The sequence below is a fragment of the Megalops cyprinoides genome, chromosome 2 (genome assembly GCF_013368585.1).
Source record: "Megalops cyprinoides isolate fMegCyp1 chromosome 2, fMegCyp1.pri, whole genome shotgun sequence".
Classification (NCBI taxonomy): Eukaryota; Metazoa; Chordata; class Actinopteri; order Elopiformes; family Megalopidae; genus Megalops; species Megalops cyprinoides.
The window spans coordinates 2,248,381-2,270,688 of NC_050584.1; the positions used below are offsets into that span (position 1 = coordinate 2,248,381).

The following is a 22,308-nucleotide window of genomic DNA, read 5'->3' on the forward strand; positions in this document are numbered from 1 at the left end:
CCCCCCGCCTCCAAAGAACACCACACCCCTACATCATCACTCAGTACAGGGTGAAACCTGTGTGGTGTGGATATTTTTACATTAATTAGCTAGTTGTGCTGTATCTCGCGTATCACAAACCAGCAATATAAAGCCACTGTAAGCCATTCTTACGCCTGAGCCCTTTTTCAGTTTGTATTGTGTTCTTGAAACATGAAATTGGTGGTGCCACCAAGTGGGCGAATATGCAGCAATAACCATAGACCATATCTAATATTCTGAGAGCAAATCAAGACTAAAAACAAAATGTACCCGAAACCGTGTAATAAGGCTACAGTTATGTTATTACACATGCAGGATGGCATGGTGGCGAAAGGGGGAAGTCAAGGGACATTGGACCCCTACAAAAACTCAAGCATTTTTTTTAATCCACTTTAAAAACACGTATAATACTGTGATGAGAATGAACCTTTTCGGGGGTTTAAAATCCGTAAACAAGAATACCGCGCAAAAACAATTTGGGAAGCTTGGAAAACACGCCTAGCCCGACGCTCGTTCGGTTTGTCCCTTTACGCTCCCCTTTGTGAAGATTGATTGGATGGCTAAGATTTACTCTGATTGGTGGAGCGACAGTCCTCATCACTCGATGGCGCTGTGGATGAAAATGGCGTGATATGGGGAGAATAATTGCTGTGATGTCTTCGTATATTTTTAAGTAACTAACTACATGAGAGAATCGCGAAACTGTTAGCTGCAAGATAACACGGTATAATGGCATTTAGTCCAGCTGATGTTTTTTTATTGCTTTTTATTTTGAGTTGTCCCATAACGGAGTCTTCTTGTGACTAGCACAGTTAACACAGTCAGCAAGATAATCACCAGCTAGCAAGTTAGCTGGCTGGCTAGCTGCCTGATACTGGATCAAGCTAGTCTAGCTAACTGATATATAGGTAACATTGGCTACATAGCTAGAAACGTAGCAAATATGCTAAGTTAGTTTTGTGTGTCATTTCAGTGGGGTAGCGCTGTGTTCTACGGTAACGTTATGCCTTTTTGTGTGCTCTGTTATTTGTAGCTGTCAGACATGCCTGCCTTCCGCCAGGTGGGAGAAAAGCAGCTCCCCAATCCTGTTTTGTTTATGGTTTGGTCTCCGAAGAGGGACCTGATTGCTCTCGCAAACAAAGCCGGTGAGGTGAGCAGATCGGGCTGTGGGAGTTAGGAAGCGGCGCATCATGGCTCCTATTAAAGTAACGTTAGACACCTTGCCGGTGTGTAACGACAGTCTGAAGTACAGTCATTGATTAATGTTATTTACGGACTCAACATGCGTGCAGCATTAATGACAGATAGCTAGAGTTGGTTGCCTAATTGGCCAGATTTGACTGGCCTGGCTGGCCAAGATGTAAAGCCACATAACAATACGTTGTGGTCATTTACCAGACGCTCTTATCCACAGCAACTTACACAGGCAAGTTTTCATGTTATCCGTTTATACAGCTGGATATTTACTGAGGCAGCTCGGGGTTAAGTACCCTGCCCAAGGACATGGCAGCAGTGCCCCGGTGGGGAATCAAACCTGGAACCTTATGGTTAACCTTCTGGATCCTTACCACTATGGTTCACTGCTCACTCAGCAACAACGTCTGATCCCTTGTGGCTGTTATTTTGCCAAATATGTGTTTTTAAATGTCTTGACCAGGGAGTTACAGAGGCTTCATAATGAGCAGAATAAAAGCGCCAGGGATTCATTTTCGCTGTTAGTCACCGTAGTAAAGTGAAGAGCAAAGTAAAAATTGTGTTGACTGTCTCCCAATCCTGTCACCCGCAGCTGTTGTTGCACCGCCTCGCCAACTTCCAGCGTGTGTGGAGTCTGGCGCCCAGTGAGAACACAGGGAAGGAGATCACCTCACTGGCCTGGAGGCCCGACGGCAAAAGTGAGAGCTTTTTGGGCTTTTTTATTTTCACAGTCCCGGATACTGGCATTTAAAAGAGCACCCATGGCCATTTCGCCGATGCATTTGTTTACTTGGCAGCAGCTCTCAAAAAGGGCAAAATGCACAGCTGATGTTTTGTGTCACTGTCTCACTTTATATCACTGTATAAAGCTGCGTGTGTTCTAAAGCAGCTAGGGTTAAGCAGCTCGCTCAAAGACACAGTGGCAGTTACACCTTAAACCATTTGGTCCCTAAGCCTCAACTGTGATCATACTGCTGCACTGTGTCTGAAGAAGGCAAACTTTAGGGATTGGTTTGTTGTATGCATACAGGTCTAGCCCACTCGGGCAGTGGTATTAACAATTTCTCTGGGTCTGATTTTTAAATACCTATAAAATGCAGCTTTAGAATAAGTTGAAAGTCCAGTGACTTTGGATGTTAATGTTAGTGAGGTCCAATGTGCGATACAATTTTGGAGAACCATCCCTTGGTGAGTTTGAAGAAAACTAAAAAAGTCCACCCTACAACTTGGAATTCTGTTCTGTTTTTTATTCATTTTTACAGTTTTCATTGGTCTTTTTGTTCAGCAGATTAGCTCATGAGTGTGCTTTGGATGTCAGGCTATCATCAGCGCAGGCATTTTTAGTTTTCTTTAGAACTGTCCTCATAAGTCTTCTTCCTTTTTACATCAGGGTAGTGATTCTTTCCCCCTCAGTGAAGCCCCTCCCTGAATGAGGCCCAGTGATGGAATCCGTGATGTCTTCAGAGATTGACATGACCTGGTGTTTGCTGTTGCTTTGCTGTGTCCAGTTCTGGCCTTCAGCGTGGGTGACAGGAAGCTGGTGATCCTGTGTGATGCAGAGAAAGCCGAAATCCTGCACATGTTCCCCGTGGAGAACCCGGTCTCCTGCATGCACTGGGTGGATGTCCTGGAGGAGAGCAGGTCTGGTCTTGACACAAGAGAGGCACTCAGGAAGTGAAGTAGCGCTCAGGCAGTGAGGTAGCGCTCAGGAAGTGAGGTAGCGCTCAGGCAGTGAGGTAGCGCTCAGGAAGTGAGGTAGCGCTCAGGCATTGAGGTAGCGCTCAGGCAGTGAGGTAGCGCTCAGGCAGTGAGGTAGCGCTCAGGAAGTGAGGTAGCGCTCAGGAAGTGAGGTAGCGCTCAGGCAGTGAGGTAGCGCTCAGGAAGTGAGGTAGCGCTCAGGCAGTGAGGTAGCGCTCAGGAAGTGAGGTAGCGCTCAGGCAGTGAGGTAGCGCTCAGGCAGTGAGGTAGCACTCAGGAAGTGAGGCGAATCTGGAGATATGTAAAGGATCAATTACACATGCATACCTAATCTTCCTTTAAGGCAACTTTGGCAGTGATCATGTTAAATATAATACACAGTGAGAATGAGTGAGCGGTTGAGTTGAGCTATAGTAAGGATTTAATATTTTATATTCTGTCAACAGGTGTTTGGCAATTAATCAATCTAAACTGTGCTCACTCGTGAATATACTCTTGACATTGATTGAAATCGTTTTTTCCATACAGCACTGAAACGTGTTAGGCTAGATTTTAAATAGGAGAGGGTTTCAAGAAAAATACTTATTGAGTGAGGGGTCTACTTGGAAGGTTTGGTAACCCCTGACTTGAATTCCCTGCCAAGACACAATTCATTGAAACCTGCTGCTTTTTAAGATGTACCGAATGTGTGTGTTGAACAGAGACACTCTCACACTGGCCAAAATACAGTTTTGTGAAATATTTGTCCTTGTTGTCTTTCAGCATCCTCACGTCTTTCTATAACTCTGAAGACGAGTCGAATCTTTTCCTCCCCAAGTTACCAACGCTTCCAAAGAGGTAAACACAGAGGAGATCTGAAACATTTAAGGAACATGTTGAGACAATAAATGGATGTTCATGATTGCTTTGTGTTTATAGGTATAGAAATTGTAAAATGGTAGATTTTCAGGAACTGGAGCAGTTATTAGCCTTGAAAGCCTGAACAGAGGAAATATGCGCAAAAGCTGAACATGTTTCTGATAGGCTGGTAGCTATAAGCCATGCATTTGTTCTGATTTTTATGTTACCTTCCTCCACTCCCTGTTGGATTCAGGCTTTGTTTGCAGAATTTCATAGTTATTTCACTTTGACTGAATTTTCTTCCATCTCCAGCTACAGCACGACATCAAAGATATTCAGGTAAGCACCTGTGCTGTTGTTGGATATTATTTCTTATCTGCAGCTGTGGGGATGCATCAGTAAAAGTTTCATTGGAGTTTTCTGAAGGTTTTGTGAAGGTTATGAATAAACTGCTGACTTGTTCCAAATTGTGAGTGCTGTATGTTGCCATTAACCATCTGCCTGTCTGACAGCGAGGAGAAGTCGGACGAGATCATGAACCTTCTGGGTGATGTTCGGTGAGTTCTGAATTTTTACCTCAGTTTGAGTTTGATCAGAGGCATGAACCTGCGTGCGGGAAGTCCATGAGCCGCTTTGTGGTTTTGGTTTGATGCATTTGTGTTCTTCTGTCTGCAGGCTCAACATTCTGGTGCTGGGAGGAGGGTCGGGCTTTGTGGAGCTGTATGCATACGGAATGTACCGGATCGCCACTCTGACAGGGGTAAGACCAGCGAGGGGGGGGCAAGGGTCAGGGGGCAGGCGGGGGCCTTTGGTGTGTGACACGCTTTGCCTTCAACACCCTCCTCTTCCCCAAGGTGCCCGGCACCTGCCGCAGCCTGTGCCTGTCCAGCGACCTGAAGTCCTTGTCTGTCATCACAGAGATTACGGCTACCGACCACGCTCCGGAGATCACCTACATCCAGGTGAGAGGGCTGGCATTGCTGGGGTATTCTCTGCCTGTGCTGTGCAGTTGTCATGGCAGTCTCCTGCTCACAGGGATGGGCGTGGTCTCTCTTTCAGCTCAACACTAGACTGCTCTCCGACTGTCTGCCAGAGGTGACGAGGATGGCCCGCAAGTTCACCCACATCTCCACCCTGCTGCAGGTGAGCACACACACCTCCACCCTCCTGCAGGTGAGCACACACACCTCCACCCTGCTGCAGGTGAGCACACACACCTCCACCCTGCTGCAGGTGAGCACACACACTCCCACCCTCCTGCAGGTGAGCACACACACTCCCACCCTCCTGCAGGTGAGCACACACACCTCCACACTGCTGCAGGTGAGCACACACACCACCACCATCCTACGGGTGAGCACACACACCTCCACGCTGCTGCAGGTGAGCACACACACCTACACCTCCCTGCAGGTGAGCATACACACCTCCACCCTGTGAGCACTGCCTGTGTCCGGAGTGCTGGTGTGGTGTTGGGTGGGACAGAGCTGTAGTGTGAGGTGGCTTGCTGCTGCACAGCCCTTTACCACAGTGCTTAATGCTAGCCCGGTGCTTTGGGTGCTAGAATACGAACAGAAAGTGCCACTGGCTGCCATGTTGCAGAAAGCTTTTAGAGGGATATGCTCTCGTCTCACAAGTGAAGCTGCACCTGTAGGGTGTCCTGTCAGCGCCAGGGCTGCGGGCTGCCATGAGAGTTAAGACATAGAAAAGATTTGATGTTACCTTGGAGATCAGGTATGATGCAATGTGGTGACAGTGATGTGTTTTACCACCAACTGGGAAGGTGCTGTGAAATTATTGTGGAGATGAGGGGGGGGATGTGATGTTGCCGTGGAGATGAGGGTGATGTGATGTTACTGTGATGCAACATGCTCTGTTCCCGCAGTACCTGCGGTTGTCACTCACCTGCATGTGCGAGGCCTGGGAGGACATCCTTATGCAGATGGACCTTCGTCTCACCAAATTCGTCCAGGTCAGGGGGGTCACGATTACAGTGTCCTATTTACTGCACTCCTAATTACACTGTGCTGCTCCTGTAATGTGACTGCGCGATGCTGTGTCCCTGTTGTCTGTGTAGATCTTATTTTTTTCATTTATTGATTCATTTATTGATATTTCAGGAGAAGAACACGTGCACGCAGGTTCAGGATGAGTTCTTGGAGCTGCTACTATGGGGCAAATCAAGGTGAATGAGCGCCTTGAATAATAATCATAAAATAGTAGTAATAATATATTATTGTGCAAGTCACAAACAAACTAAGGAAATGGGTAAATATAATTTGTAGTGTTAACTAATACTAGTGTTAGTAAGTTAATGTAATTCATAAAAAATATGCATTTTTATGTGACATGCATTCAGGACTTGTTTTATCACGCCGTTCTCTGGATAAAGAAGTGAGCATTCATACACCTTTCCTAATCTGCCACATTCTGAATAGTGTTCTGAAGAATAACAAATTACAAATATTTGACAGATTTTTCAGATACATTTTAAATGGTCAAATATTTCATCTTGTAAGACTTTGTTGTCAGCTTTGATAACAAGAAGCAGGAAACTGAGAAAACTGGTGTGATGTTTTCATATCTGTTGGGATGTAATTGTAATGTACAGTGTACATTTTTAATGAAAGACTCAGATATGTGGATATGTGTGTGTTTGTGCTCAGAAGTAACTCAGATATGTGGATTTGTGTTTGTTTGTGTTCAGTCCTGAGTTGCAGGCCCTTCTGATGAACCAGCTGACAGTGAAGGTGAGCTCACACTGCCCCCTGGTGGAGAGCCCCGACCATCACGCTTCTCTCACTGCTGGAGCTGATGGACTCTGTATGGGTTGATGCTGCATCTTTGTCAGTCTTGCGTTTGTGTTTCAGTGGCTTTACTCCAGTGCTCTTTTCTACTATAGAGTATTTTTGTGTTATTTCTTTATGGTTTTTTCTCCTTTAACACCAATTTTGGAACGGCCAGTTCCATCTTAAGCTTGTCTCACCACAGAAATCTTAAGCACAGGGCACTGTGAGTGCAGCCCTCTGACATGCTAACAGGCAGTCCGGTGCAACGAGGGGACCAGCCCACACACTCCTGTCCCCGGCAGGAGGAATTCTTAAGTTCATAAACTGAGTTTCGTTTTTCCACCGTAGGCCCTTGGCAGTTGAGGGCATATGACATGTCTTGTTTCGAACCCAGGGCATAGGGCTTGGCCTGTCTTGAGAGAAAGTGCTTTACTTAGTCTCTATTAAACTGGCTGATATTAGGGTGTTTTCAAATGTAGAGCTGGTATTTTATTGTGTTTGCATTTAAGTGTCTTAGTTAATGTGCTCTGTGTCTGTTAACACACTGTGTCTATATTTGAGTTTGTCCACTAACCCACTGTGTTTGTATTTGAGTGCGTCCATTAACACGGTGTGTCTGTTAACACACTGCGTCTGCAAGTGATGTGTGTATTAACGCAGTGTGTTTGGGTGTGCTTGGTAACACACTGTGTTTGTAACTGATTGTGCTTGCTAATGCACTGTGTCTGTAACTGAGTGTGCTTGCTAACGCACTGTGTCTGTAACTGAGTGTGCTTGCCAACACACTATGTCTGTAACTGAGTGTGCTTGCTAATGCACTGTGTCTGTAACTGAGTGTGCTTGCTAACGCACTGTGTCTGTAACTGAGTGTGCTTGCTAATGCACTGTGTCTGCACTGTAACTGAGTTAATGCTGTGTGTCCTCATGCATCTTCAGGGGCTGAAGAAGCTGGGACAGTCCATCGAGTCATCCTACTCCAGCATCCAGAAACTGGTCATCAGCCATCTGCAGAGGTACACACACCTGCCCCCGCCCCCCCCCAACCGCATTCGTCTGGGTGTATGTGAGCCACTAACCGCCCCCCCTCCCCCTCGATCCCCCAGCGGCTCGGAAGCCCTGCTCTACCACCTGAGCGAGGTGAGAGGGATGGCACTGTGGAAGCAGAAGTTCCAGCCCCTTGGCTTGGACTCCGCAGCTATTGAAGGTACGGCGATCCAATCTCTTATTATGACATGTACAGTAACTTCAGGCAGGACTCTTATACTGACACACAGATGCTGCATGTATCTGCGCCACAGTCAACGATAAAATCTGTAAGATCAAGAATAAGTCCTTATCAGTGATGGCCATGGCTTATTAATGCCGCATAGTGTTTAAAGTAAAGAGACTAATTGTTTAATTATTTGAATACGGTCACACTGCCTGTGTTCTGTTGAGGCTGGACCTTCATTATCAGATCATTAACATTCTGCTTGTTAACTTTTTCCCTTTCTCTTCAAGATGCCATCACTGCTGTGGGGTCATTCACATTGAAGGCCAATGAGCTTCTACAGTGAGTAAATGCACACACCCTTGCCTACAGGGAGTAAATACACGTGCCCTCCCTACAGGGAGTAAATACACACACCCTTCCTACAGGGAGTAAATAGTAGGGATGCACCATTTCGCCTTGTTGACTGCCGTCGGCCTATCGGCAAATAAGATGACATTCACCGATGGCAGTGGCTGATGATTATCTGTTGTGTTGAATCAATTTTGCACTGGCTAAATGTTGAGTTGGTTATTGTGCTGACTCGGACAACAGTAGCCTGCCTAGCTGCATTTTCAGAGAGGATCCAATAGGTGATAGTATAATTAGCCTTATTCACATGCCGGCCATTTTGCTTTTACGTCACACTCAGGGTGGAAACAGGGTAACTCTTCAGTCAGCATTTATGGCAAAGTGGACCAAAAGTTTGATGTGTGTCTGTATCTATCTTTTGAGAAAATAAAACAAAAATGGCCAGATGGGTCAGCAAAGATCCCTAAAAGAATTCAAAAGAGATACAGTTGCTGGATTTAAAGTTATATCCACTAATGAATGAATGACCTGACACACTTACCAACGTTAAGTTGCTAGCTAGCTAGCAAACGGTACTTAAGATCAGAAGTCAATATCTTGGCTTCCAGTACGAATGTTAAAATTAACTATTTCTTCATAAGAGACATAATGAAGCTGTATTAGTTTGATAGCTAGAAAAGTGCGTGAAAGCCAAATTAGCTAGCGAGCTAGCTACTTCCACATTCAGCTGAAAAGTACAAATACCACCTTACAAAGACAAATCTAGCTTGCTAGCTAGCTACAATACAAACAAAACAATAAATGTAACTAGCTAGTTACTATCACATTCCGCTAATACAAATGTCACCTTGCAAACAAATACCTAGCTAGCTACAGTAAAAACAGCATGCTATCTAATTTGGCTAATTTGGCTAATTTGCACTTTGCTTAGCTGTCATATTACTAAGAGCTAGCTAGCTATCAAACTAATAAAGCCTCATCACATGTCTTCTGATCAAATAGTACACAGTATTACACAGTAAACCTGTTCTGACAACTTTAGTACTGTTAGCTAGCTAGCTACCAAATTAACATTGTAGTTAGCTAGCTAGGTAGTCTGTAGTAAATGTTTTAGCTGGCTAGTTAGCTAAGTTCGCCAGGTCTTTCTTTAAACATCGGTATCGGCATCGGCTATTGGCCAAATTGTTACTTTAAACATCGGTATCGGCCCAGAATTTCACAATCGGTGCATCCCTAGTAAATACACACGCCCTTACTGCAGTGAGTAAATGCACACGCCCTCCCTACAGGGAGTGAATATACACACCCTTCCTACAGGGAGTAAATACACATGCCCTCCCTACATTTAGTAGATGCCCACTCACTTCTCTCTACAGACAGTATGTCTGTGTTTCTGCTCTCTTTTGCTGTAATGGTAAGGTTGCTTTCTGCGCATTTGCATTTGCTTATGTGTCCCTGCTGCAGGGTCATAGACAAGAGTATGAAGAACTTCAAGGCCTTCTTTCGGTGGCTGTATGTAGGTAAGGCTGGCAGTTCAGGGCTGTGCTGAATCAGATTCAGATTACCTCCACCTGGGGAACGTGACCTCAGGTAATGCTGTTCTGTTTTACCCACAGCAATGCTACGTATGTCCGAGGATCATGTGCCCCCAGAACTCAACAAGGTGAGAGAGACCTATAGCTGCGTGTGCTGTTTTACAGAGAGAGACCTACCGCTGTGTGTGCTGTATTACAGAGAGACCTACCGCTGTGTGTGCTGTATTACAGAGAGAGACCTATAGCTGTGTGTGCTGTATTACAGAGAGACCTACCGCTGTGTGTGCTGTATTACAGAGAGAGACCTATAGCTGTGTGTGTTGTATTACAGAGAGACCTTCTGCTGCGTGTGCTGTATTTCAGAGAGAGACCTACCGCTGTGTGTGCTGTATTACAGAGAGAGACCTACCGCTGTGTGTGCTGTATTACAGAGAGACTCTACCGCTGTGTGTGCTGTATTACAGAGAGACCTTCTGCTGTGTGTGCTGTATTACAGAGAGAGACCTATAGCTGTGTGTGCTGTATTACAGAGAGAGACCTACTGCTGTGTGTGCTGTATTACAGAGAGAGACCTATAGCTGCGTGTGCTGTTTTACAGAGAGACCTACCGCTGTGTGTGCTGTATTACAGAGAGACCTACCGCTGTGTGTGCTGTATTACAGAGAGACCTACCGCTGTGTGTGCTGTATTACAGAGAGAGACCTATAGCTGTGTGTGCTGTATTACAGAGAGACCTTCTGCTGCGTGTGCTGTATTACAGAGAGAGAGAGACCTACCACTGCATGTGCTGTATTGCAGAGAGAGACCTACTGCTGCGTGTGCTGTATAGAGCAGAGAGACCTACTGCTGTGTGTGCTGTATTACAGAGAGACCTACTGCTGCGTGTGCTGTATAGAGCAGAGAGAGACCTACAGCTGTGTGTGATATAGAGCAGAGAGAAATCTACTAGTGTGTGTTTTGTAGTTCAAAATAAGTAGCTGCTGCTTTTTTAAAGAATTGCATATTCTGTATGTATTTTAACTGCAGAAAATGCCTAATAAAATATTAAACACAAAATAAAAAATCTGTTCCTTTTTGTTTTCAGATGACGCAGAAGGACATTGCTTTTGTGGCAGACTTTCTGTCAGAGCACTTCAGTGAGGTGAGGCCTCATTTCTGCTCTTGAGAGACTGAAAATCAGATCTGATTTAAAGGTGTCAGTCAGTGAGAAACCTTTCCCCTCTGTGACAGAATGAGGAGCTGTTTGACCGCAAGGGGAAGTACTTCAACGTGGAGCGGGTTGGCCAGGTGAGCACGCCAGTTGTGTGCATGAGTGTGAGATGAGCACTGTGGAGTAGAGCCCGACCGATGTAGGATTTTTAAGACTGATACCGATTTCGAGGATTTAAAAATCTGATAGTGATATGTTGGCCGATACTACTTTTTTTTTCTTTTCAGAAACGCATAACATAAACAGGAATTTTCCCTAACATTTGTTATGTGTAGTTATTTAAGAGAGTAAGAGTGTTTAAGACAGTAAATGACGTAATACAGTTTAAAAATAAGCTTGTTTTATTGTCATAAATAGTACTTTGCACAAAAGTACAACAAAATATGTTTTGATAAAGATAAGTGATTTGATAAAAGATAATGTTTTGATAAAGAGTCAAATGTATAAAAGTACAAAAAAGTTCTAAAAAATATCATGTCGTTTTAAACTATGCAGTAAACTGATACAGTGACCTAGAGTAAAACCTGCCGTTGAATGCTAATGCTACATGACTGTCTGCAACGAGGACTTGCGACTTTGGGATTTCACACTACACATTTGAAAGAGAAGCTAGATAACTTTGTTTGGCTACCAAGCCATGTTAGATACTTGTTCAGCGTTTATTTATGTGTCCCCTCTGGTTTAACCTTTTTGCACATAACTTATCTTTTTATGCTATGTAGTGCACATGTTACCTTACATGGTTTGTTGTGTTTTCATTAGCGTTATTAAGCTTCTCATACTTTCCAGTTAGCATTTGCTATGTTTTTTTAGAGTTAAATCTCTGTTTCCTCAAAGCTAAAATTAGCTAGAATTTCTCCAATCTAGTGTTCTGATCGCACCAGTTTTAGCATACGCGCTAAACGGCTAGTCACACCAGTGTGACCGTACGCATGAAAGGGTTAATAATTTTCAATGCACTGACTGTAACTACAGACATGCAAGTTGCAGATATATTTACCATTGCTTCATTTAGGCAGAATAAGTTAAACGCTATAGTTTAACCGCTCATTAACGTTAGCAGTTTTCCACTGATAAACATGGCATTAGTTAGCTTTGTGGGTAACCTAATTTAGCAGTGGACAGCCTTATAAGCTGCTGTAAGTGATGTTGCCAGAGAATTTTTAGAAGTGACGAGGAAGAAATGATAGGACCGTTGTTTGTTTACTTGCTAGAACTGCCACACTGTTTCATAAATAAACCTACAATCAAGTTTTTCAACCACTTAGCCTACACCACTCAACTACCGTAACGTTACAAGTAATTTGACTGACGGCACCGGCTTTCACATTACTGCAGCAAAACCAGGCATGGCTGACATGAACGTTATCAGGCTTATTTAGGCTAAGAGGAGAAGTGATGGGGGATATGCATTATTATTTAAGTAATGTATTTCACGTGACAATTATCAATTTACCATGAACACAGATGATCTCTGTCGTGGGCTACTCTGCTCAACTTGGATCAGCTGATTGTTGTGATTTGTGGCATTCCAACCATGTCTGTTGCCAACAGTGGAGTTGCAGTGTGCCCTCTGGTGGACAAACTACGCAATGACGACACTCATAACATGGTTGAAGGATCCATCTTCCATCACTCCGTCATTTTTTAAATTGTAATTTATTAACCTTTATAAATGCCGATACCGATATATCTACAATTAGCTCATATTGGCCGATAATATCGGCATGCCGATTTATCGGTCAGGCTCTACCCACTGCTGGAGAGGTCCCTTCCCTTGGGGCACAGCACACTGTAAGGTGTAGGTGTGGCTGGCCAGGTGTGGGTGTGGCTGTGTCAGGTGAAATTGTGGCTGTGTCAGGTGAGGGTGTGGCTATGTCAGTTGAAGGTGTGGCTGTGTCAGGTGAGGGTGTGACTGTCAGGTGCAGGTGTGACTGTATCAGGTGAGGGTTTGGCTGTCCAGGTGAGGGTGTGGCTCTGTTAGGTGAAATTGTGGCTGTGTCAGGTGAAGGTATGGCTGTGTCAGGTGAGGGTGTGGTTGGCCAGGTGTGGGTGTGGCTCTCTCAGGTGAAGGGTGAAGGTGTGGCTGTGTCAGGTGAGGGTGTGGCTGTGTCAGGTGCAGGTGTGACTGTATCAGGGGCAGGCGTGTCTGTATCAGGTGAGGGTTTGGTTGGCCAGGTGAGGGTGTGGCTCTGTTAGGTAAGGGTGTGGCTGTATCAGGTGAGGATGTGGCTTTATCAGGTGTGGGTGTTGTTGTGTCAGGAGAGGGTGTGGCTGTATCAGGTGAGGGCATGGCTGTATCAGGTGTAGGCATGGCTGGTCAGGTGCAGGTGTGGCTGTATCAGGTGTGAGCATGGCTATATCAGGTGCAGGTGTGGCTGTATCAGGTGAAGGCATGGCTGTGTCAGGTGAGGGTCTTCCTGTGACATTCCCCTTCTCTTCTGCAGTACCTTAAAGATGAGGATGAGGACCTGGTGTCCCCACCCAACACCAAAGGGAACCAGTGGCTCAGCTTTCTGCAGAAGAGCACACACCTGAAAGGTACACTTACCTGTGTGAGAGAGAGAGCGCATAGAGCTGTGAGAGCACTGGGGGTTGTAGATAGCAGGGCTACTCTACCCTGGTCCTGGAGGGGTGCAGTGCCGGCAGGGCTACCCTACCCTGGTCCTGAAGGGCCACAGTGCCTGCAGGGCTACTCTACCCTGGTCCTGAAGGGCCACAGTGCCTGCAGGGCTACTCTACCCTGGTCCTGAAGGGCCACAGTGCCTGCAGGGCTACTCTACCTTGGTCCTAGAGGGCTGCAATGCCTGCAGGGCTACTCTACCCTGGTCCTGGAGGGCCACAGTGCCTGCAGGGCTATTCTACCCTGCTCCTGGAGGGCCACAGTGCCTGCAGGGCTACTCTAAATGGTCCTGGAGGGCCACAGTGCCTGCGCATTTAAACTGTTGTTACACTTATACTCCAGCACTGGGTTTGATGAGTGACAGGCAGCAGTGTAGCATAATGGTAAGGAGCAGGGCTCATAACTGAAAAGTTGCTGGTTTGAATCCCCACCAAGGCACTGCTGTTGCACCCTGAGGCAAGGTACTGTAGCAAACACACTCTGGCCCGGTGCTGCTGGACCAGAGAGTGAGACTGCCATTTCATGGAAAATGTTGATCAAACTGCAGTGGTTGAACATGGTACGCCCTGACATTGGCATTAAGATCGTAAATTTTCACCCTTAATCAATCAGTGTGTGTACCAGTTAGCAAGGATAGTTTTCATCTGTGTGATGTGCATGTCATGCCAAAACCAGCACAGCAGAGAGTGTTAGCCTGATTAAGATAAGATTTATTGAACTCGAAGGAAATTATTGTGCCAGGGATTGCTCACATTACAGTATCAAGAAACAATAAACAGTGGATATGAAAAATAGGCAACCATGCAATAAATAAAATACAAGAGAGTTTTAAAAGAATATATAAATAAGTAAGAATAAAACAGTAAATGAAAAATGAAATATTCAACAACAGGTAAGGTGCACATTCAGATTGCAACCAACCAGAGAGCACAGAGGAAGAAGCAAGTTGAGGGGTGGAGTTGCAGGATAGGCTCGGGGGGTGAGAGGGGTGGGCAGAAGCCGCATCACCAAACCTGTTAAAAAAGATTTAACTCACTGGCCTCATCCACACCACCTTCTACTCCACTCCACTCCACTCCACATCGGCCACTCCACACCTCCCTGGTGTTCTTTTGTTGGAGCTTGCTCTCCAGCCTCCTTCTGTAGCACTCTTTGCCCTCCATGACCTTTTCCCTCAATTCTATCCGCTCCTTCCTCATCTCCTCCCTGTCTCCACTCCTGAATGCTCTGCTCCTGAATGTCACACATCAGACACCAGCAGGGGGGAATCATAATTACCATTATTCAGAATGTTTGATCTTACCACTTATTAACATTGCTTCTGAGAAATTGGTTTGCTTTGCGTTGAGAGTTGATTGTGGATTGAGTAAGCTATTGGCTGATTCAGCGATTGACAGTTTGACTGTCCTGTCCAGAGAGCCCCCTGCTGTTCGCCTCCTACCCCAAGAAGTCCATGCACTACGTGAAGAGGCTGATGGAGGGCGCCATTGAGCTGTGTCTGCTGAAGCCTGCTGTGAGAGACTGCTGCACACGCATTACTGTGCTCACCCACACACACAAACCATACATTCACTCACAATCTCACACACACGCACACATTTAAAAGCCCATACACTCCAATACACACATACACACCCAGATCATGCACACCCATATACAAACATACTCACCCATACACACATTGTATACATGCTCACACACACACACACACACACACACACACACACACACACTTGCACTCCTGATACACTCCCATACAAACATACATACGCACACACACAAATCCATGCACTCCAATACACAAAAATACTCACACACCACTCACAATACCATACACACACACACTCACGGTCACAGGTTTACACACTCTCTCTCTCTTTCTCTCACACACACACACACACACACACACACTCAGTACTGCATGATACTTCATTTCCCATACTCAGCACTCAGCCTGCTTGACTGCCCCCCCCCCCATGTAATTGTTAATTGTTTTTGTGTTTTTTTTTTTTTTTTTTTTTTTTTTTTTGCTATTGTTTGTTCCCTGAATTCAGTTGAGCTGAGTGTCACCCTTTACCTGACCGAGAATGCAGAGTTTCAATGTTGCCGGGAAACTAAGTCGAGGCTATGTGGCTGCTGCCGCACAGTCTCCTGGGATTGTTAGAGACCCTGCTGTCCGCCTGCCTATCTGTCTGCTTGTCAGAAAGTGATCAGCAGAGTGAATTGGTGATTTTTTTTTTCCCATTGTTCGCAGGAGATCATTGGGAAGTCAGTGAAGCAGTCGATCTGCATGCCTCTTTATGTCCTCTCTGAAAGGTGAGCAGGGGGTCACAGACTCCCTCCCCTCACTGCCCCTGTCTTGGTTAAGGGGCACCTGAGCCACTTTCATTGCATTTAAACTTCAGAAACACACTGAGAGACTGTTTTAGGAGTGATGTCCGAACTGGACTTTAAGTGTCTTATATCAGTGTTTATTAAGATTGTTGTAATAGCTTTGTACTGCTACAGAACTTCTCTCAGATATTCTGCCCTCATGTTGTAATACAATTTGGGAAATGGCAGTGATTTGTTTTTCTTCGCAGCTCAGCAGATGCTCCGAGGCTCTTTGAATTGCCTTCACTGTAAGTAAAAATGAGACCTTTTACTCCTCTGTTATCCTGCTGTTCTATCTGTCGGTAGATAGCAGGGGTGTATTGGAGTAGAACAGCAGGGATGTGTCGCTGTGTTAGGTGTGCAGAAGGGGTGTGTCAGTTCAGTGTGTCGTTCCTCCAGGTGGAATGATAAGAAGACGGGTATGCATTATGTTGTCTTCACTATGCCAGAAGCCTCCCCCTGTCAGCTGTACCTGCTGAGGAGAAGTACCAACCCTGACCTGTGAGTCTTCCTCTCTCCCTCCCTCTTTCTCTCCTTATCTGTCTCTCCCCCCGTCTTTCTCTCTCTCCCTTCCCCACTCTCTCCCTCTCTTTCTTTCTCTCTCTCCTTCCTTCTCTCCCTCCTTCTTTCCCTCTTTCTCCCTCCCTCCTTCACCCTCTCCCTCTCTCTCTCTCTCCCTCCCTCTCTTTCTCCCTCTCTATCCTTCCTTCTCTCCCTCCTCCCCTCTCTGTCTCTCCCTCTCCCCCTCTCTGTCTTCATCTTGCTTGGCTTCTGTATCACATTCTCTCTGTGACTGCAGAACTGCTCTGTAATATATAAAGTGCAAGATAATCCCTGATGGAACTACAAAAAATGACAGTAGCTTGTTTAAAAAAGTATTCTATATATATTCTATATTATATAGTGTGTGTAGCAGACGGCCTTATCCATTTTAAATGCTGTCAGTTCATAGTGATGTATACATACAGCTCAGTCTAAGCCCTTTGCTTGCAGGTATGACAGCAGTGCCACCCAAGAAATTCAAACATGAAATCCTTACCAATGGATGGGTGGCTGTGTACAAAATGAAACTGATGTGAAGATGCAGGGACAGGTCTTTAATGGGTGTGTGTGTGTGTGTGTGTCTGTCTGTCTGTCTCTGTTTCTCTGAGCTAACAGGGAGGTTCCTAACAGTCTCCTGGCTGTTGACTTGACCAGCATCCTTAACACCAGTATTGATGACAGTGTCGAATCTGCGTGAGTGACTCTGAGTCTCCTTACCTGAACAGGGTTGAGTGGGAGGGAATGGAGAACGTCCGGAGAAGAGCAACAAGACTTGTTCCAGAGTATAAACTGGTGATTTTTGCTGAGGGAAGCCTGGTATCTCCACTCCCGGGAGAGGGAGGCTGAGGGTGGATTCCTCTGGGTTAATTATTATAAACGGCCAAATAAGCTGGATAAGCTGCCTGTTACATTCTGTGAACAGAAACAAAGAATGGGGGTGGGGATATTGAAAAACAAGCTTAACACTAGAAGGTATTTCTTCACACTGTGGCTGTGGTACCTGCTGCCTGCATCCTTAGAAGTGAGCTCCCTTTATAAGGTAGCATCCTAACAGAAAAGGAACCTCAATTGGCAATGAAATCGGGACACACTTTGAACTAGGGCTGGGCGCTATATTGACTTTTTAAGGTATATCAATATATTTTCAAACAAGATATAGGATGAGACAATACCATTTATATCGATATAGTTTGATGTTGCGTTATGTAACCTGTTTTTTCTGTAAAGCCGTGCCAGTGTTTGCATCTCTCCTCTCTCACACTGTCTGCACAACCCCACCCCCACTCTCCCTCTGCATCTGCGCGCAAACCCAGTGTTCTGTCGATTTGTCCTACCTTATCGAAATGTCCTACCGTAGCGTAGATTGATAGTCATTAGTGGCACCCCCAGAAAATGTTCAGTGGGGTGACCAGGTGGGTTCAGTAAAAATCTTGGGGTGGCGCTAGCATGGTAACCGCCGGGAGTGAGGGATGTAATAACAGCAATTCATTTTCACGAAAACAGACTCCGATATTTTGCTTTTAATGGCCAAATGCAATAGAACAAACTGGATTTTTGAATTTAAATCTTTGGAGTTAAAACCTATGGATACTGAACACAATATTTTTCTCCTCATTATGAAACGATTCTGTATCATACGGGACTATTGGCAACACTAAATGACACAAGAAAGCTGTGGCATCTGGTATGACTGATTTTTTTTATGTTAGCTAGCTACATACAATGCAGGTAAAAGCAATGTAGATAATTTGCTTCTCTAAGCCTAAAAACGATTAATGGCGATGACAAAATATATCTGGATTGAAACAACAAAAACACAGTTACGTTTTAAATGGCAAAGTATTACTAAATGATGTGATGTAACCAACTGGCTAATAGGCTATCCGCAATCAACGTAGCCAGCTAATTTATTTATAGGGACCTAGGGAGACTGGACTTAAACATATCCGCCTTAGAAGAGGAAAAAACAACAAACATCTGAAATCTGCTGTAAAAACAATAAAATACGCACTTTTCCAGTTCGAAGTCCTGTCATTACAGATATAGTGTAGTGGTCAGTGTCTGATAATTATAGTCATGTCTATCGATCCTTGCTACCTTATCGGGAAATACTACCACAAGTAGGTTGTGCTACCTTAGAAGCCAAAAAAGGTTGGTAATTCATTTTTACCTTATCAGAAAATGGTTCTAAGCTAATTACATTATTGTTTTCATTAATTCATCCAACAGCAATTTCGAAAATGCTGTCAAGTAAATTTTAATAATAGGCATAGCCTACTTAAAATTTATCCATCACTTAAACTGTATGTATTTCGACAGTCTAGTTTACATGCAAGTTGACATGTAAATTTGTAGTCTAATTTGTTTATCAACACACTCTAATCAATACTAACGTAAAACTTTAAGTAGCATATTTTGATATTCTAACCCTTATCAGAAAACACTACCAGGATATAACTATAGAATGTTCTGAGTCTGAATTTCCTTATCAGAAAGTGCTATCAACAAACCCACAGGTAACGTATTTTGATAGTCTGAAATACCTTATCAGAAAGTGCAACCAACATAAACCTATTTTTATTTAATATATTATATTAAAATATATTAATATATAAATAAATAATAAATATTTATTTTTTCATTTACATGTTGATATATTGTGCAGCTGTGTATTTTCAAACAGGGTAGGCCTGTTATTTTTGTTCTGTTTACATTTTTATTGTTATTCCTACAGCTGTGTGTTTTGTTAAGCAGGAGAGGAAAACCTGTAATTGTACTGCTTTAATCAGTCTGTTATTGTTGTTGAAAACAACTGAAGGAGCATTCTCAGAGATAGGCCTGTTTTTATTTAATATAGGCTATTTATTTTATATAATTTTTCATTTACATGTTTTGCAGCTGTATATTTTCAAACAGGGGAGGAAACCCTGTCTTTGCATTTTATTTTGATCACAGTCTGTTTTAATAAACATGCTTGTGACATCTCACATGTGGTTTTGACTTACAACTGAACATTTAACCCACTTTGTAGAAAATACTGAGATATATATTGTATATCGCCATTCAGCCTAAAAATACAGAGATATGATTTTGGTCCATGTCACCCAGCCCTACTCTGAAGGCAGGATGATGTCATAGATCGTTTGTGTCCCTGCAGAGAAAATTAGTTTAACGTTCGTGTAACTAAATAACTAGCCACTAGATCAGTTACTTTTTTCAGTTTAATCAGATTATCATGTGAAGTATTTCAGTAGCTGCAAAAGACTTCACTTTTGTTTGATGGACAACCAACCTACCGCTACATTAGCTAGTTAGCTAGTTCACGGAAAGCTCACCGAGGCTTAAAAACATTACGTACATCATTCCAGTGTATTAAATAATTAGAATGTATTTTTTAGATATAACCGCAACAAATTATTGAGTTCACTGTATACAGACATTTATGAGCTCCTCTGCTACCGCCGCATCTACCGCTGTGGTGTTTTCAGCCGCCATTAATTTAACGGAAGTTGAAGAGCCTGAGGCAATCGCAAAGACTTATGGGATACGTGGCGAAGGATACATCGGATGCTGCTTTCACATTTAACCGAAATAAGGCACCTTAGAAGGACGCATTTTATGATGACTTTGTTTTGGGACATGCCCACGAAGGGCAAGTGTGCAAAATTGTGAAAATAGTGAAAATGCTCCCTTCAGATGCTGCATTCTAAGGCAGCTGACTTTGTACAGGGACACAGCCAGAGAGTCAGTAAGGCATGAAAATAATTTTGTGAGGTTTTCGGGTTGTTAGTTGAGCCAGAGACACTGGGATCCTTCAGAACCAAACTCACTCATGTCCGTGTTTGTGCTTTTGTGTTTCTGCGTGTGCAATCTCAGGCGCTATGGTTGCCTGGATGCACGTTTCTATGATGACGAGACCCTGACTGTGGTGCTGCAGGAGACGGGAGAGGAGGAGAGCAGTGGGCGTGTCTTGGCCCAGCTGCCCCTGGCCTCCGCCCTCTGCTGTGAGGAGGAATTCAGCTGGGACCTCTCGCTCAGGTGAGCACCGCTCCGGCTCCGTCAGCAGGTGACACACCTCTCACCTCAGATCGGCCACGGGGGGGGGTCTAACAGAAACACCCGTCTGTGTCGTCAGGCTGGACCAGCAACCACCTCCCCCGGCCCAGGGGCTGGTTCTGGAGAACCAGTGGCGGATCCTGGAGAACATGAAGGCCCAGTATGTCGCCGTGAATGGGATCCGCAAAGTGGCATGCGTGGTAAGCGCAGAACCTTGCCCCTTGCCCCTCATCCCTTCAGTCCCTCATCACCTCACCCCCTCACCTCTCACCCCCTCACCTCTCACCCCCTCGCCCCTCACCCCCTCGCCTCTCATCCCCTCACCCCCTTGGCCGGCGCCCCTCACCTCCTCACCCCACCCAAATCCTCCGTTAGGTAACTCGATCGGTCAGGAATTCCAGGAAATGCAGATGACTCAGTTTGTGAGGATTTATTGGGAGCTGGGGTATCCCCTGGAGTCAGAAACGGTTACAGCAGTAACCCCAGATGGGTCGCACACTACTTCACTTAGAGATGATTACACTCTTTAATAAGCGGAAAACAGTGAAGTGTGTAGAGAACAAGGAAAACTGTATGTATGAATGTGTCCATTGTCTGTACAGTCTGTATGTGGGTGTTTGACTGTCTGTCTCTAATATCGGTCTGTACAGTCTGTATGTGTGAATGCGTTTGACTGTAGGGTCTGTATGTATGTGTATCTGACTGTCTGTCTATCTGACTGTTTGTCTGTTTGTATGTGTATCTGACTGTATGTCTGTATGTATGCGTGTCTGACTGACTATATGTCTGTCTGTCTGTCCCTGCAGCTGAGTGCTAACCTGCGCCACGTACGCGTTTTTGAGATGGATGTGGAGGATGAGGAGGACGAGGACAGGCCCGAGTCGCAGGACGTCAGCGCTGACCCAGAGCAGCTGGAGGAGACATTGCCCAGCCAGGGGGAGGGAGTGGGGATGGCGGCAGAGCCTCTGACAGAAGGGGAGGGGTTAGATGGCGAGCAGAGCTCTGGAGCAGCTCTGGAGCTGAGCGAGGAACCAGGGTCGAGTTCGGACACTCTGTGACCTCACGCCGACCCCCGGGAGCAGCACCCCCGCACCTCACACACAGAGCTTCCATTCCAATAGGCCATTTCCACAGGTGCTGAAACTGATTGAATACATATTCCATTATAGCCTCTGTTGTTTTCTACATGCAATCCGGTCCGCACGGGTTACATTCCCCCCTCAGCCCAGCTCAGTTTCTATTCCACTGCATCGCTTGGTGATTTTAGACCCTTCTGGAGTAGGAATCCACAACACAAACCCGCAACCGCCTCTCCTTAAATCATTTGTGTTCATGCGGTCCTGGTATGGACCCACCCTCCCAACAATTTTATATGCAGAGGCTGCCAGCAAACCATTCCTGCCAGTCAAATAGCTGCTCCCAGCAATTCTCTTGCCACCAGCAGGGGGCAGTGTGGAGGACACCATGTGCTGGAATGGAACGTGTGTTTTTTTACTAAGCCCAGCGAAAATGGCCTTTGGCATGTGGGCCGCTCCTTCCCCAGTAGAGTGCGGGCAGTTTCTCCCTCATCCCGCCACTGTCACAGCCTGCGTCATTCGGGACTCCTCTGTCTCCCACGACGTGTCGCATAAATTCACCCTGTGACTGTCCGTTCCTGGATGTTTAGGTTTTTGTCCCGGAAGGGGAGTCGGGTGTTTTTTTTTTTTTTTGCGCATACCCTGCTCACCAATGCTGGTATGTGTGAAAGCTAACGACATGAGAGGAGTGTGTTCATTATCAGATTCTCCTTCATTAGTTACTGTGTTTTACAGTGTACCTCTACAAATCTAACTGTGGACAAGTCATTCAGTCTTTTATATGACCTT

The 22,308-nt window shown here is 45.1% G+C and overlaps 1 protein-coding gene across 1 annotated transcript; it reads left to right on the forward strand.

Moving 5' to 3' along the window:
- The first annotated feature begins 639 nt into the window (after positions 1-639).
- Positions 640-22,092, forward strand: anapc4 (anaphase promoting complex subunit 4). The gene is made up of 29 exons (XM_036521454.1): positions 640-745; positions 1,055-1,171; positions 1,808-1,913; positions 2,724-2,856; positions 3,676-3,750; positions 4,066-4,092; positions 4,266-4,310; positions 4,429-4,513; positions 4,608-4,715; positions 4,813-4,896; positions 5,639-5,725; positions 5,874-5,938; positions 6,461-6,503; positions 7,479-7,555; positions 7,646-7,746; positions 8,043-8,094; positions 9,568-9,623; positions 9,720-9,766; positions 10,723-10,779; positions 10,869-10,925; positions 13,296-13,389; positions 14,887-14,984; positions 15,726-15,787; positions 16,054-16,092; positions 16,244-16,345; positions 17,003-17,080; positions 20,264-20,425; positions 20,523-20,643; positions 21,250-22,092. Exons 2-29 carry the CDS (start codon positions 1,064-1,066, stop codon positions 21,499-21,501), a joined length of 2,421 nt encoding a protein of 806 aa, XP_036377347.1. The 5' UTR covers positions 640-745; positions 1,055-1,063; the 3' UTR covers positions 21,502-22,092.
- Positions 22,093-22,308: the final 216 nt, after the last annotated feature.